Source organism: Amphiprion ocellaris, chromosome 11, assembly GCF_022539595.1.
Source record: "Amphiprion ocellaris isolate individual 3 ecotype Okinawa chromosome 11, ASM2253959v1, whole genome shotgun sequence".
In the NCBI taxonomy this organism is placed as follows: Eukaryota; Metazoa; Chordata; class Actinopteri; family Pomacentridae; genus Amphiprion; species Amphiprion ocellaris.
Genome location: NC_072776.1, coordinates 25149495 through 25164606, shown reverse-complemented (window position 1 = coordinate 25164606; position 15112 = coordinate 25149495). Strand labels below are relative to the sequence as shown.

At 39.9% G+C, this 15112-nt stretch overlaps 1 protein-coding gene across 4 annotated transcripts; it reads right to left on the bottom strand.

Annotated features, from left to right (window-relative positions):
- Positions 1-139: 139 nt before the first annotated feature.
- Positions 140-10901, bottom strand: ndufv3 (NADH:ubiquinone oxidoreductase subunit V3). 4 transcript variants are annotated; one of them, XM_055015040.1, is made up of 4 exons: positions 10758-10901; positions 8049-8160; positions 2184-3389; positions 140-442 (listed from the first exon to the last, which is right to left on the bottom strand). In XM_055015040.1, the coding sequence occupies exons 1-4, from the start codon at positions 10800-10802 to the stop codon at positions 273-275; spliced, it is 1533 nt and encodes a 510-aa protein (XP_054871015.1). In that variant the 5' UTR covers positions 10803-10901; the 3' UTR covers positions 140-272. The 4 variants fall into 4 exon arrangements, with proteins under 4 accessions (XP_054871015.1, XP_054871016.1, XP_035801637.2 ...); XM_055015041.1 differs by having other exon boundaries at positions 2184-3386; XM_035945744.2 differs by lacking the exons at positions 8049-8160; positions 10758-10901 and adding exons at positions 4577-4637; positions 4768-4897.
- Positions 10902-15112: the final 4211 nt, after the last annotated feature.

Below are 15112 nucleotides of genomic sequence, written 5' to 3'. Positions count from 1 at the left end.
TCAGCTTTATTCAAATGACAACCCCCCCCCAACCCAAGGCAAAAAAACAGCATTAAAGAAGTGTTTGATCTTAGCCTATCCCTTCATATGCCTGTTCCTTTATGTAAGAGAAAACAGAATCACAACATGCAAAACAGGCTTCATTACTCATTTGGTACTTTATTAATATGACATTGTAACACCAGAATTTAATTAAGATCTGGGGATGATCATACATAAAGTGAAACACCACCATCATCTTTAAGCAATTTTTTTCAGCCAGGACAGTTCTTCTAGTGTCTGGGTGAGGGTCTGCCAGAGGAAGGCTGAGGGAGACGAAACTTGGCCATCTCTACATCCAGGTCGGCAAATGTGTAGGGGGTGTAGCTGTGGTGCTGGTAGTTTTTGTAAGTGCTGTTGTCAAAATGCTCCTCAGGCTCTACGTGTGCCGCTGTTATAGCCTCTGCAGAAGGGGAAGAAGCAAAATGGCATATAAGTCCTGTGCAAAAATGAGTAATAAAAATCTTACTGTTGTGCATGCTTCAAAACAGAAAATCCACAAGGTAAGCCAACTGCAACACTGGATGTAATCCTGTGTCATAACTGTTACTGATCTTCAGCCAGCAAAGCCTGATATTAGGACTTGTGGCTAGTTTTGTAAATATTTCAAAAGATTTTTGAGGGGAGAGAACATTTACATATTCACATGTGCTGACAAAAGCTGGTTTATGGTGGGACATTTCCTATGGCAGCAGGCCAAGTTACCCCCAACAGAATGTGGAGACACACTGGTGTGAAATGCCCCAAAGGATCATGTTTGTGAGAGGAAAGAATGTGAAAGTAAACTGGTTTGCCAACAATAAAGTCAGCCAATACTACAGAAATAACAATACTGGCAGACATGCATGAAACAGGTTTTAAAAAGGGAATCAAAGTCGCAGTGTATTGGAAACATGGGATTTGATACTCTTGATTAAAAAGAGGTGCAAAATGTTCTTTAAATATTAATTTATTTTAACATCTAAATTTATCTAGAAAACCAGTTAGCATGCTGTGACAGTAAAGTTATAAACAGTGCATCATAAATAATCTCATATCCATAATCAGAGAAACACATTTCAAGACATTTACATTTTTCATTATTTAATGCTGTGCTTATCCTATAGGTTTCCAGGTAAAGAAGAGATGTACAAGGTTATAAAAAGAAATGACCAAGTGGTAAAATTAATGACAATGGTGAGGAGGGGGTTACTCCAGGAAGTAGGATTACCCATTTGGTCAGGAAAGTGTTGGACAGAAAAGTTTACCAAAACGGTAGTAGTTATTGGAATGTTAAAGATTTGAGCCCTAATGGGTTTTTAAAACATCTGTAATCCTGTTTCCTGAAATACTTCCACTGACTCCAACCATTCCCAGCTTCTGCTCGTCCAGGTGCTGTCAGGGACACATTACTGTCAGCAATAGCTTACACTGGAACAATAAAACCAAACAGTGCCATTATTACCTGTAACATTAACATTAACTTGACACCTTTAACCCGCATTTCATGCACACAGAGGCATTACAAACAAAGATGAGCCAAAATAATAAAAATATGAGTGAAATATTCTGGGAGTGAAGACGGATTTGGAAACGAGGCTAGGCAGATTTTTTTTTTAAAAAGACAGGTGGTAGATTCCTGAGTCACAAAAGGAAGAGAAGAAAGCAAAATGTGAGCAGGATTAGTATAACAGGATGCAACAAGCAATATCACCATGATCATTCATCTTGAAAAACAGACTGTAGCTGTTCTAGTGTGTCAATAACAGGATGCAAGCAATGCTCAAAAAGAGGAGCAATGCAGAAAATGAGAAAAAAAAGAAATGCATAAAAAAACTCTGAAAGCACAGTGAAACGTGTACACTACATATACCCCATGCAAAACTGTGAAACTGGAAACCAAGGCAATGGGAGGTTAGACGTTACAGTGATAAAAACAAAACAAAAAAATGGCTATTTAAAAGAATTCCGAGAGGATATTATAAAAGCCACAAACCCAAAAGCACCCATTATATGTAAGAGAGTTGATGCCTGGGTAACACTTAGTACACACAGATTGGTTCTAAGGGATAGAGAGAAAAGTATGATCATCTGTGGTGGCTCAAAGACCCACAAAGAAAACAGGGAGAAATAGAGAATTGGGGTTAGGGTGGTGTTGTGTGTACCCTCAGACTGTTCAGCAGGAGCCTCCACCTGCAGCTCCTCTTCAGCAGCTTCAGCTACGACAGGAGCAGAGTCCACCAGTTGCTCAGCACCCTCTGCAAGGGCAGAAACTTCAGTTGCAGTCTCAGCAGCCTCTTCAGTGGGACTGGCTTTAGCTTCTATAATCTCTGGTTCAGCTTTTGCGGGTGAAGTTTCTGCTGAAGATTCAGCAGCTTCTGCAGCAGCTTCAACAACATCTGCAAGCTTGTCTCCAGCTTGTGTAGCAGCTTCAGCAGAGGCAGGTTCTGTTGTTTTGGTGTTACTGTCGCTGTGGTCATTTTCTGGAGTCGTAGCCTTGGTCACAACTTCAGCTGGAGTTTCTACTTCAGTATCAGACACAGCAGAAAATGCATCACCTGCATTATGTTGTATCATTTCTGGAGCAGCTTCCACTGCAGATTCAGCTGAAGCTACTGGGCGGGTGACCTCTTCAGCATCTTCTGTAGTAGTGCAGATCTCAGGCACTGAGGTAATTAACTCATCAGAGCTAACAGTGGGTGCCTTCCTGGTACCTTGAACTGCTTCTGAGTTTGCAGCTGTCTCGTGTATAGTATCAGCACCAAATGTGAGAGTAGCTTCAGGTTCCCCCTGAGCTTCATTAGAGTCTTCTGTCACTTCTGCGCGTGTGACCTCGTGGACTTCTGCCCCTTTTTTTACAGTGGATTCTGATATCTCATGTGGAAAGATTCTGGTATCAGCCTTCACGTCTGACCTCTCACTCTCTGAGTCTGAGTCAGAGTCAGATTCGGAGTCCCCGGACGATGAGGAGGATGACTCATTTGCTGCCGCCTCACCAGCATCAGGGAAGGCTGTGTTATCTGGTGCTGAGGTTTCACTGCTTGTCTCAACCTGGGGTTTAACAGCTAAAGGAGCTGTGTCAACTACAGGTGGAGCTATGTCAGGAATAACTTGAGCAACATCTGGTTCAGGAGCTGGATCTGATGAGGCAGCCACAGGTACTGCAACCACTGGCTCAGCAGCATCCATTTCACTGGCAGTGCCTGCAACTGCTGCAGCTACTGCTGTTTCTACAACAGCAGTGCAACCAACCACTGGTCCAGTTATACCTAGAGACTGTGCTGGAAAAACTCTAGGCTCTAAAAGTCTAGCTGGGAAGGCAACTGTGGTCTTGCAGGTTAACAGGGCTGTTCTCTCATCTGGAGCTTCTGCTGTTGAGGAAAATGGTAAATGGGACATGGACAGTTAAAAAAAAAAAATTCAAATCAAAAGATCATCTTGTTTTTCAGGAATTTTCCTTTAAATTTTTTACAGAACAGAAGCGCAACATTTAATTTCCAAATCCAGAAACTTTAGTCCATGTCAACAGCAGTAAATGAAAATTGTTTGTACTTTGTCACAACACAAAAACCTGTTTATAACCATCAGTAAAATTTGAATGTTTACAACACATCACCAAGTTTAGAAAATTAGGTTTCATTACTGTGAAAAAAGCAGAATTGCAGTGACATGCTGGTGGCATGTCCACTAAAGACCTGACTGTCAGCTTGTACACTAGCAGTGATCCTCAGCTCTCTCTTCAATGTGGCTCTTTAAAGAAACCAATCCACCTATTCATCATCTCATCATTCTTAGTTAATTTACAGGAGGACACTTGGCTGTTCTGCAAATACTGGCATCCAGGAAAGCTACATTTGCTGGACGTAGGCATTTCTAGCAAGCTAACTGTGGGCAGTAGTAAGTGTAGTAACTCCCAGTCAAGCATGAGAACCACCCTAGTGGGCCGTAGTTTAATACAATTAAATAATGGGGGATAGGCCATGAAATGTAGGACTCCAGTGCAGCATGGGACTTATGACCAAACCAAAAAAATCACGAAGACAAAAATAATGAAAAACATTTAATCATCCAAATCCACAATCCAGTACACACTGATGAACCACAACATTAAAATTAAAAGCAACAGGTCAAGTGAATAACTTTAATCTTCTCATTATAATGGCACCTGTCACTGGGTGGGATATATTAGGCAGCAAGTCAACAGTCAGTTCTTGAAATTGATTTGTTGGAAGCAGAAAAAATTATCATTGTAAGGGTCTAATTGACTCTGACAAAGGCCAAATTGTGATGGTAGATAACTGGGTCAGAGCATCTCCTAAACAGCAGGTCGTGCAGGGTGTTCGTGGTATGCAGTGATTAGTACCTACTAAACGTGGTTTAAAGAAGGACAACTAGTGAATCAGCAACAGGGTCAGTCATGGCTCACTGATTTACATGGAGAGTAAAGTCTGCCCTGTGTGGTTTGGTCCCACTGAAGAGCTACTGCAGCGCAAACTGCTTAAACCTTAGTACTGCTATTACTGAAAGTGGTCAGAGCACAAACTGCATCATAGCTTACTGTGTGTGGGGCTGCAAAGCTGTAGACTGGTGAGAGGGTCCATGTTGACTGCTGTCCACCACTGAAAGAGCCAACAATTGATATGTGACAATACAACTGGACCACAGAGCAAAGGAGGCAAGTGGTTTGGTCTGATGAACCATGTTTTCTTTTACATCACGTGGCTATCTGGGTGAGTGTGTGTCATTTACCTGGGAAGGGATGGCAGTTGGATGGACTACAGGAAAAAGGGAAGCCAGCGGGGACAGTGTGAGGCAATGTCCTGCTGGGAAATCTTGATTTCTGCACTCAGGTGGTTGTTACTTTGACTCGTATACCTACCTAAACAGTGTTGCAGAAAATGTAAACCTCTTCATGGCAGTAGTATTTCCTAATGACAGTGGCCTCTTTCATTAAGACAATGCTTCCTGCTACATTGCAAAATTTGTTCAGGAATGGTTTGAGGAACACAGAGTTCCAGATGATGGCTTGGTCTCCAAATTCCTAGATCCCAGTTTAACTGAGCATGTGTGGAATATGTTGGATGAGTAAGTACAGTCAGGTCTGAAAATAATTTGACACTGACACAATTTTCAGCATTTTGGTTCTCATTTTGGTTCTCATCTTCATATGCAGTGAGTGAAAGGGATTGTCCATGATAAATGTGAGCTTGGCCAATATCCTCCTCTCACCCACCTCCTCTATGGAGTCCAGGGAGCAGTCAAGGACAGAACCAGCCCTCCTGATAAGCCTGTTCAGTGTCTTTCTGTCCCTGTCTCTGCTCTAGACAAGATCCAAAGCAGACCCACTCATCAGTAAAGGTGGTAGTATAATGTCGTGGGCATATATGGCTGTCAATGGAGCTGGTTCTCTTATATTTATTGATGATGTGACTTAGTGCTGGGCAATATGGAAAAAAATCATATATCACGATATGGATTATTTTATATCACGATAACGATATATATCACGATATAGCACAACAAAGTATGTTTTCAGTTATTCTCTGAAAAGTTTGACAAAAATTTCATTGCTTACTTTTCTCCATGAAACTTCAACCTGTTGCTAGGGCTGGACCCGAATATCCGAATATTCGGTCCCAATGGTGGTATGCAGATATTAATTTTGAGATCCAAATATTCGCCCCCTCCTACCTCCACCCCCGCCCCCTGTTGGGCGTTATGAACCGAGCCGAAAGTTCGGCTCTTTCCTCTGTTAGCTCACCGCCTCTGACCTCATGGACCGAACCTCCGTCCGTCAACCAACCCCAACCCCCAACCCTTGATCCCTTAAAAAAGGTGAAGGGTACATATAAAATGTGTTGTAATTCCTAGACCGTAGACCTGATTTGGATGTAAATACCCTCAAATTAAAGCTGAACGTCTGCACTTAAAGCATATATTGTTTCATTGCAAATCCATTGTGGTGGTGTACAGAGCTGTAATGCTGAAAATTGTGTCAGTGTCCATTGTCCAAATATTTATGGACCTGACTGTATGAACCATTAAGGCTCAACCTTACAACTTTTAGGATTTATAGGATTTGCTGCTGATATACTGGTGCCAAACAGGACTCTTTCAGAGATCTTTGGAGTTCAGACCTAAACAGCTCAAAGCTGTTTAAGAAGCATCAGACATCCACATAATATTAACTTGCTGGTTTAATGTTGTGGCTAATCGGTGTTGTTCACAGGCTTTCACACATTTGCGGCAATTATTTCCCGATGTGTATTATGTGTTGAGAAACAAACCTCCGAATTTACTTCACACAGACTTTAATGTTAACCTGGATTGTAATATCTTAGTATGTATATGGGGACTCTGCAATGGTGACTCTTTAAGTCCTTAAATGCCACTGAGAATGTAATGACCTAACTTCATAAGCAGCTTGATTTATCAAGCTGCTTATATCTACAATAATACATTGTAGATTCTCACTCAAGGCATCAAAACTATGAAGGAACACATGGAATTATGTAGTAAACAAAAAAGTGTGAAATAAGTCAAAACATGTTTTATATTTTAGATTCTTCAAAATAGCCACCCTTTGCTTTGATTACTGCTTTGCACACTCTTGGCATTCTCTGGATGAGCTTCATGAGGTAGTCACCTGAAATGGTTTTCACCTCACAGGTGTGCTTTTTTCAAGGATAATTTGTAGAATTTCTTACCTTCTTAATGGGGTTGGGACCATCAGTCGTGTTGTGCAGAAGTCTGGTTGGTACACTGTTGACAGCCCTATTTGACAACTATCAGAATCCATATTATGGCAAGAATCAATCAGCTAAGTAAAGAGAAACAACAGTCCATCATTACTTTAAGAACTGAAGGTCAGTCAGTCCGGAAAATTTCAAAAACTTTGAATGCATCCCCTAGTGCAGTCGCAAAAACCATCAAGCGCTACGACAAAACTGGTTCACATGAGGACCGCTCCAGGAAAGGAAGATCAAGAGTCACCTCTGCTGCTGAGGGTAAGTTTATCTGAGTCACCAGCCTCACAAATCGCAAGTTAACAGCACCTGAGATCAGAACCCAGATAAATGCCACACAGAGTTCTAGTAGCAGACACATCTCTACATCAACTGTTCAGAGCAGACTGCACCAATCAGGCCTTTATGGTCAAACAGCTGCTAAGAAACTACTACTAAGGGAAAGCAACTAGCAGAAGAGATTTGTTTGGGCCAAGAAACACAAGGAATGGACATTAGACCAGTGGAACTCTGTGTTTTGGTCTGATGACTCCAAACTTGAGGTCTTTGGTTCCACCCGCCGTGAAGGTGAACGGATGGTCTCTACATGTATGGATCCCACCGTGAAGCATGAAGGAGGAGGCATAATGGTGTGGGAGTGCTTGTTGGTGACACTGTTGGAGATTTATTCAAAGTTTAAGGCACGCTGAACCAGCATGGCTACCACAGCATCCTGCAGCGACATACCATCCCATCCAATTTGCATTGAGTTGGACCATCATTTATTTTGCAACAGGACAATGACCCCAAACACACCTCCAAGCTTTGTAAGGGCTATTTGACCAAGAAGGAGAGTGATTGAGTGCTGCATCAGATGATCTGGCCACCACAGTCACCTGAACTAAAATCAGTCCAGATGGTTTGGGATGAGATGGACTACCTCATGAAGCTGACTGAGAGAATGCCAAGAGTGTGCAAAGCAGTAATCAAAGCAAAGGGTGGCGATTTTGAAGAATCTAAAATATAAAACACGCTTTGACTTATTCCACATTTTTTTGGTTATTACATAATTCCATATGTGTTCATTCATAGTTTTGATGCCTACAGTGAGAAACTACAATGTATTTCATCATGAACATAAAGAAAAACCACTAAATGAGAAGGTGTGTCTAAATTTTTTGACTGGTAGTGCATATATACACACACACATATGGTATGTAAACCTATGGTAACACAAAAAAGCAACCAGCCAGCAAAACCCAACATGTCAAATTTCATACAGTGAACAGAATCAAACGGCCTTACTCTTGCCTGCAGCCTGTGCCTTTTTTGCTGGTTTTGGTGGTTCTTCAACTTGAGTGCAGAAAAAAGCAGCTGGGCGACTCCTCAAGATGCCCCAGCTCTCCAATTGGAGACACTGCAGAAGAGTAAAGACAGCTTTTGGTATGAGTACAGTACCAAACTTCCAGTCAATTTTCAGTCCTCTCTACAAACCTCCAAAAAACCAATAAAGAAAACTTGCACAGAAAAATAGCTAACTACTGGTAAACAATATTGTTATTTAATACGCATTACAAAACAATAAAAAAGTATGTTTTCCTGTAGTAAGACTTTTCATAGCTACACAAATACCTTGATATTCTATAAAGTATGTGTGATTGCACAAATAATTTATTTTCTAGGATTATCTTGCCCAGACATCATCCTACATATTTACTGATCTATTGTATCATATGAATCTTTTATTCACCACTATCAGTGTTACACAATATCAACAGAAGAAAGCAAGCGTCATACACTTGTGCCTCTCAAACAATAAGTATATTGTGAAAAAGTTTAATATTTTCAATCAGTTATTTAAGAAAGTGAAAATTTTATATTTTGTAGACTCCTTACATGTAAGGTGAAACATAAACATTCTTGTTTGTTGAATTTTTGGTCATTATGGCTTAGAGCTTATGAAAATCAGAAATCCAGGTTCTCAAAGTATTACAAAATATAATTCTGAGATTAAGTAAATTGCTGTTCAGTCAGTACAAATAACATGCATCTATCAGTCTCGTTCAGTTCACGCAACCACAATCATAGGGAACAATGCTGACTTGAAAGTTAATCAGAAGAGGATCATGGACACCCTCCACAAGGTCAATACACCACAGAGGGTCCTCACTGAAAAGGCTGACTGTTGGCAGAGTGTTGTATTGAAGCATATTAATGGAAAGTTGACGAGAAGGGAAAAGTGCACCAGCAACAGGCATGACCGAAGTCTTGAGAGGATTGTTAAAAAAAAATCTGATTCAAGAACTTGTGAGAGCTTCACAAGAACTAAGGCTGGTGTCAGTGCATCAAGAGCCACCAAGCACATATGTCTGCAGGAAAGGAGCTACAACTACTGTACTCCTCATATCAAACCACTCCTGCATCTGTGACAGCATCAGAAGATCTTACCTGGGAAAAGGAGAAAAAGAACTGGACTGTTGCTCAGTGGTCCAAAGTCCTTTCTTCAGATGAAAATAAATTTTGCATTTCATTTGAAAATCAAGGTTCTAGAGTCTGGAGGAAGAGTGGAGAGGCACAGAATTCAAGTCCAGTGTGAAGTGTCCACAGTGTGCAATGATTTGAGGTGTCATGTCATCTGCTAATGTTGGTCCACTGTGCTTTAAGAAGTCCAAAGTCAACTCAGCACCTACCAGGAGATTTTACAGCACTTCCTGTTTCGATCTCCTGACAAGCTTTATGAGTCTCTGATCTGAACCGCATAGAGCCCCATGTGGGGTATTGCAAAGAGGAAGATGAGAAATGCCAAACTCAAAAATACAGACAAGCTGAAGACCACTATCAAAGTAACCTGGGCTTCAATAACACCTCAGCAGGGCCACAGGCTGATCACCTCCATGTCACACTGCATTACTGCATTGATGCAGTAATTCATAGTAAAGGAGTATTGAGTGTATACATGAACATACTTTTCAGAGGGTGGACATTTCTGTATTGTAAATCCTACTTTTTGATTGATCTTAGGAAATATTGTAATAATTTAGGATACTAGATTTCTGATTTTCATGAGTTATAAACCATAGTTATCAAAAAGTTTTTTTTTAAAAGAGAATTGCTCAAAATGGTTTACTTAACATGTAATCAATACAGAATATTAAAGTTTACCTTACTGAAAAAAAAAATCTTTTCAGGATAACTTAATTGTTTGAGATGCATCAGTACAGTATGTACTAAGGCATTTCTTCACCTGAAATGCCATAAAATTCCACATAACAGTTGCTCCGACTGTGCTTTGGGTGGGTATAGTGACTGCAAGTCAGTTATCTCAGTGTTCTAACTGTAGTGAGTGTAACAAGAGCTGGAATACTATGGTACTGTGATCTTCTCCTTTAACTGATGTAATGAAAGATGATATTGCTTTCAAATGAAAATGAATTGATTTAAAACATTGCGCATTGGTTATATTATTTGTGTAGTGGCTATTTTGACCGATGCACATAAATAACTACTTTGCAGCAATTCAACTTTTAAATGATATTAGAAATAAGTGTGATGAAGGTATTTCATTTGCTGGATTAGCTAGAGCGGATATTTTTTGACAGGTTACTTTACTCATGTGCAGTTGTCCTAAAAATAAGATTTCTCACTGCAGAGTTGGTTGCTGGTTGCTAATCGTGGCACACGAGCTGGAACAGGAAGGATGCAAATATATATATATATATATATATATATATATATATATATATATATATATATATATATATATATATACATATATAAGGTGAACAGTGTCACTTTGTAAACTGTAAAGTAACTTTACAAGCCTGACTTCTGCAGGTTCAACAGGGTCATGAGTAGAGCTGCTGCCGAACCCACCGTCTACGAACGACGCAACCAGCGACTGAGAAGCAGTTCACCTCAACTATATGGAATAAACGGCTTGGTAATATATTTGAAGGTATGACATCCAAGCAGACCTCATTTAAAACATCAAGTAGGCAATTCAGATGTTATTACCTTGAGAGCACCCAGTCGTCCTACTCGTAACACGGAGGCCGCCATTTTGTGTTCCCAATGCTAAGTTCCGATCGGAAACACCACGGGGGGTTGGGGAGAGGGGATGACAACAGTTCCACAGTGATACATACATGACAAACACAACATACGCTTGGTTACACAGTGTTTTCACTTTGTAAAATTGATAAGCAAGAGAGATTTGGCACAATCCTTCATTTTTACTTTATTTTTTATACAATTTGTAAAAGCACTTTAGACTGTAAATGTCAGCAGAGAAAACGTATTTGAAGGGTTTCTCCTGGAACAGTATGGGACCGAAATGTTTCATTCAGCGTCTGCATTAAGGTTTATTTAAATTGGGTACTACCATTCCATTAATTACTTATCGGACCCCAACATGTAATCATTGCAAGGGGGGAAAAGTCCCCATTCAGCATACTCTATATGAATTGTGATTGAAAATTAACATTGTCTGAACTGGGCTTGACAAAAAATTTTGGCTTATGCTATCAGCACTCAAATCTACATATTTTGTAGGCAACTAGTTACTTCCTGAGGACAAAAAGCAGATTGTGTACAATATAATAGGTGTATTCATTTAATGTAATGTGTTCATACAGTGCTCACAAGATGACAGTATTGGAGCACAGATGGCAATCTGCAGGATTTTGAGTACTGATGCCCCTTTCAGACTGAGACTGGCGAACAATCTCTACAGGGTGGAGAAAAGAAAGAAACCCCCAATGGCATGTGTCTGCAGAGGCGGAGGACGCACTCTCAGGGCTGCCGGTGTTCAAGATTAACTGGTGTTCCGATTGACAGCGGTTACAACGGCAATACATAGCATAGGTGACTGTACCGATGCCTGTTCAAAACACACAGACGTCAATAAACTGTTCCGAAATGTTCTTGTTGTCAGCTTTAACATTGTCGTTATTGCTCTGTTTGGACTCAGAGCTGTTCAGTCTACCAGTAAAATACTCGGTTTAATGAGGACTTCCACCTAACTGGGTGGAAATATCACTTCGCTGCGGTAGAGTGTGACGATCTCCACCAGATTAATTTGTGACAGTCTGTGGCTTCAGTCCGACGGTTAGACAGAAACAGCAAGAGAAGTACTACTACTGTTTTCAAAGATTATTTCGATTAACCAGTTGGATCTGAATTGTTCTACTTTTAAACACATTTTAAGTAAAACAATGACATTCTATAAACCATCTGATCACGTTCTAACCAGAGATTTCTCATTCCTGCCTTCAGAACGTCGATATGCTTCATCTAATTTTCCCCGTTATTCAGGATTTATTTATTTTACTTATTATATATATACACACAGACACACACACACACACGTCCTGTGTGGGGTATCCACCCACAGATGGAGACTACCGATAGCTGTGAATAAATGTTTCTCTCTTTTTTAGTTATTATTTTGTCCTTTATATTGGCTTTAGTTGACAGGTTAATAGAGAGACAGAAAAGTAGGAAGAAAACCTAAAAGCAAAAAGCCGTGACCTGGTGTTGAAGCCAGGCCGCCGCAATGAGTTCACGTTCCTGTCTATAGATCACCCGCTCAGCCAGCTGAGCTATTAGAGAACCCCCGTACATGTGTTTTACCGAAAGGAATTGCGGTCTTTTCTCAATGACATGTCAGTTTAGAGTAGTATGACACAACAAAATTCTGCTGCTGGTTTGAACATAAATGTCCTGTGAATTTTGCTAAACTGCGGCATTTCAAATTCAATACGTTAAATACTGTTGGACTGTTTTGGTAGAATTTTGACGTTTGTGTATTTAAATAAGACAGTGTAGCTACAATGTGATCTAAACCTGCCAATACTGTATCAATATATTGATGTTATACTGCAACACTTCAGCATTCTCTTATCACACGGTTTGGTGAACTTCTTGTTAAATAACGTGCACACCGTGTCCTGGTCTCCTGTCTGCTGCTTTAACAGGTTTTAACAGTAAACAGTGATCGCAGCTCCACTGGTCCCAACCGAGTTGACGTAACTTTTTTTTTCATGTAGCCCGACAGCGCATGACTTTTAAAATGAGAAAGTCTCTTATTTCCAGTTATTTTGTCATGACCGAAATTTATAGAACAGCAGAAATCTCATTTTAGACGAAGTTGTCCCATTGTTTATTTCCTGGTCAGTGGGTAAGGGGTCCTGAAAAGCCACGCCTACGAAACATCTGTCTCAGAAACGTTGGTATCACCAGTTGATCGGAACACCAGTTAATCTTGAACCCGATGCGGTGCCAGTAAATAGCGTCCATTAAACCTCTTCCAACGACTCGTGGTTGACCCACGCCGGCCGTTGTGGTCCTTGGTGGACCGATAATCACTTTTGAGCTTTTTCTGCTTCTCCGGATGTTACAGTTTAACTGGTGATCAGGTTAACTGGCGATAGCTGTCGTCTCCAGATGTTTCGTCCGCAGATTCGTCACGATCAGACCTGGCTTTAACGTGAAATGAAGATACCAGATAAAGAAGACCTCGTCGACAAACGTCGGCATAACTACTTAATAAAGTCTATATCCATGTAAATATCATCTACGGACAATAAAAAGAAATGTGCGCGCCGAAATAAAAAAAAAAACACGTATTTTTCAAGTACGGTGAGAGGATTCCAAACCACGTAATTCAGCGATAAAATTATGAGACCACCGTTTTACTCATTGTGCTACCGATCAGTTAAACAAGCATTCCGCTTCATCCATATAGATCACTGTTATTCTGCCAGGTGTTTAACACCAGGTGATTGTTCAGGAAACACGCCCATGTCAACTGGGGATAGTCACTGTAATGTTCTGGTTTGCCAGAAATAAGACAACTTATTGAAGATTTTATTGGAGCTTTATTTGCTGATCTGCCGCTCACATTGACATCCATTATTAACTGATGTAAACAACATATTCCAGCATGCATTGCTGCTCCCGCTTGGAATACGGTGAGTGATAAGGGACAATGTACTGGTTCGCATTGGTAATTCAACAGTCACAACTTAACACAGGCTGCCTATTTAAGAACGAGTCAGAAAACTATTTATTGTCTCGCCAAGAAAATCCACAACATGAAAGCACGTCCACTGCGTGTTGTTAGTTTGTGAGTTCAGTGGAACAGATCCAGAGCAGAACTTCGAGCTTAACTCGTGTTTGTTCTCAGAAACGTTCAGACCCTCAGCAGCCTCCCGTCATAACAGTTAGGTAAAGTTGGCAAGATATTCACAGATTCGGACTTCCGGCCTCAATAACTCATGGGATATACGTTGTAAAAACATAAACAATGCCTCTTTCAAATCGTTGTAAGCTAGACAATGTGCTACAAGGCCAGTTTTATCAAAAGTCGCTGTCTTTCAAGCTGCAGAAATAACATTGTCTATGAGCAGACGGCTGTGCGGGGACCGTCTGCAAATAGCAAAACCGCTGCAACAGCGAAGAGAGGCACTACACAAATATTCAATAACTTAACTTTTATACACTGTAGCGTCACCAAATTTACTGGAGCCATCAATTGTCTCTTGCTGGTCATACTACAACTCTTGGTTTGATACTAAATACAAAATCTGAATTTTAAGGAATTTTCATTATTGTCTTATTTTATTTGTCATAAAATTCAATAACTTCACTCTTATGTACTGTAGTGTCACCAAATTTACTGGAGCCATCAATTGTGTCTTGCTGGTCATACTACAACTCTTGATTTGATGCTAAATACAAAATCTGAATTTTAAGGAATTTTCATTATTTTTATTATTATTTTATTAGTAATAAAATTCAATAACTTCACTGTTATTTACTGTAGTGTCACCAAATTTACTGCAGCCATCAATTGTCTCCTGCTGGTCATACTACAACTCTTGGTTTGATACTAAATACAAAATCTGAATTTTAAGGAATTTTCATTATTGTCTTATTATTTTGTTAAGTCATAAAATTCAATAACTTCACTCTTGTGCTCTGTAGTGTCACCAAAATCATTGGAGCCTTCAGTTGTCTCCTGCTGGTCATACTACAACTCGGTTTGATGCTAAATACAAAATCTGAATTTTAAGGAATTTTCATTATTGTCTTATTTTATTAGTCATAAAATTCAATAACTTCACTCTTATATACTGTAGTGTCACCAAATTTACTGGAGCCATCAATTGTGTCTTGCTGGTCATACTACAACTCTTGATTTGATGCTAAATACAAAATCTGAATTTTAAGGAATTTTCATTATTTTTATTATTATTTTATTAGTAATAAAATTCAATAACTTCACTGTTATTTACTGTAGTGTCACCAAATTTACTGCAGCCATCAATTGTCTCCTGCTGGTCATACTACAACTCTTGGTTTGATAC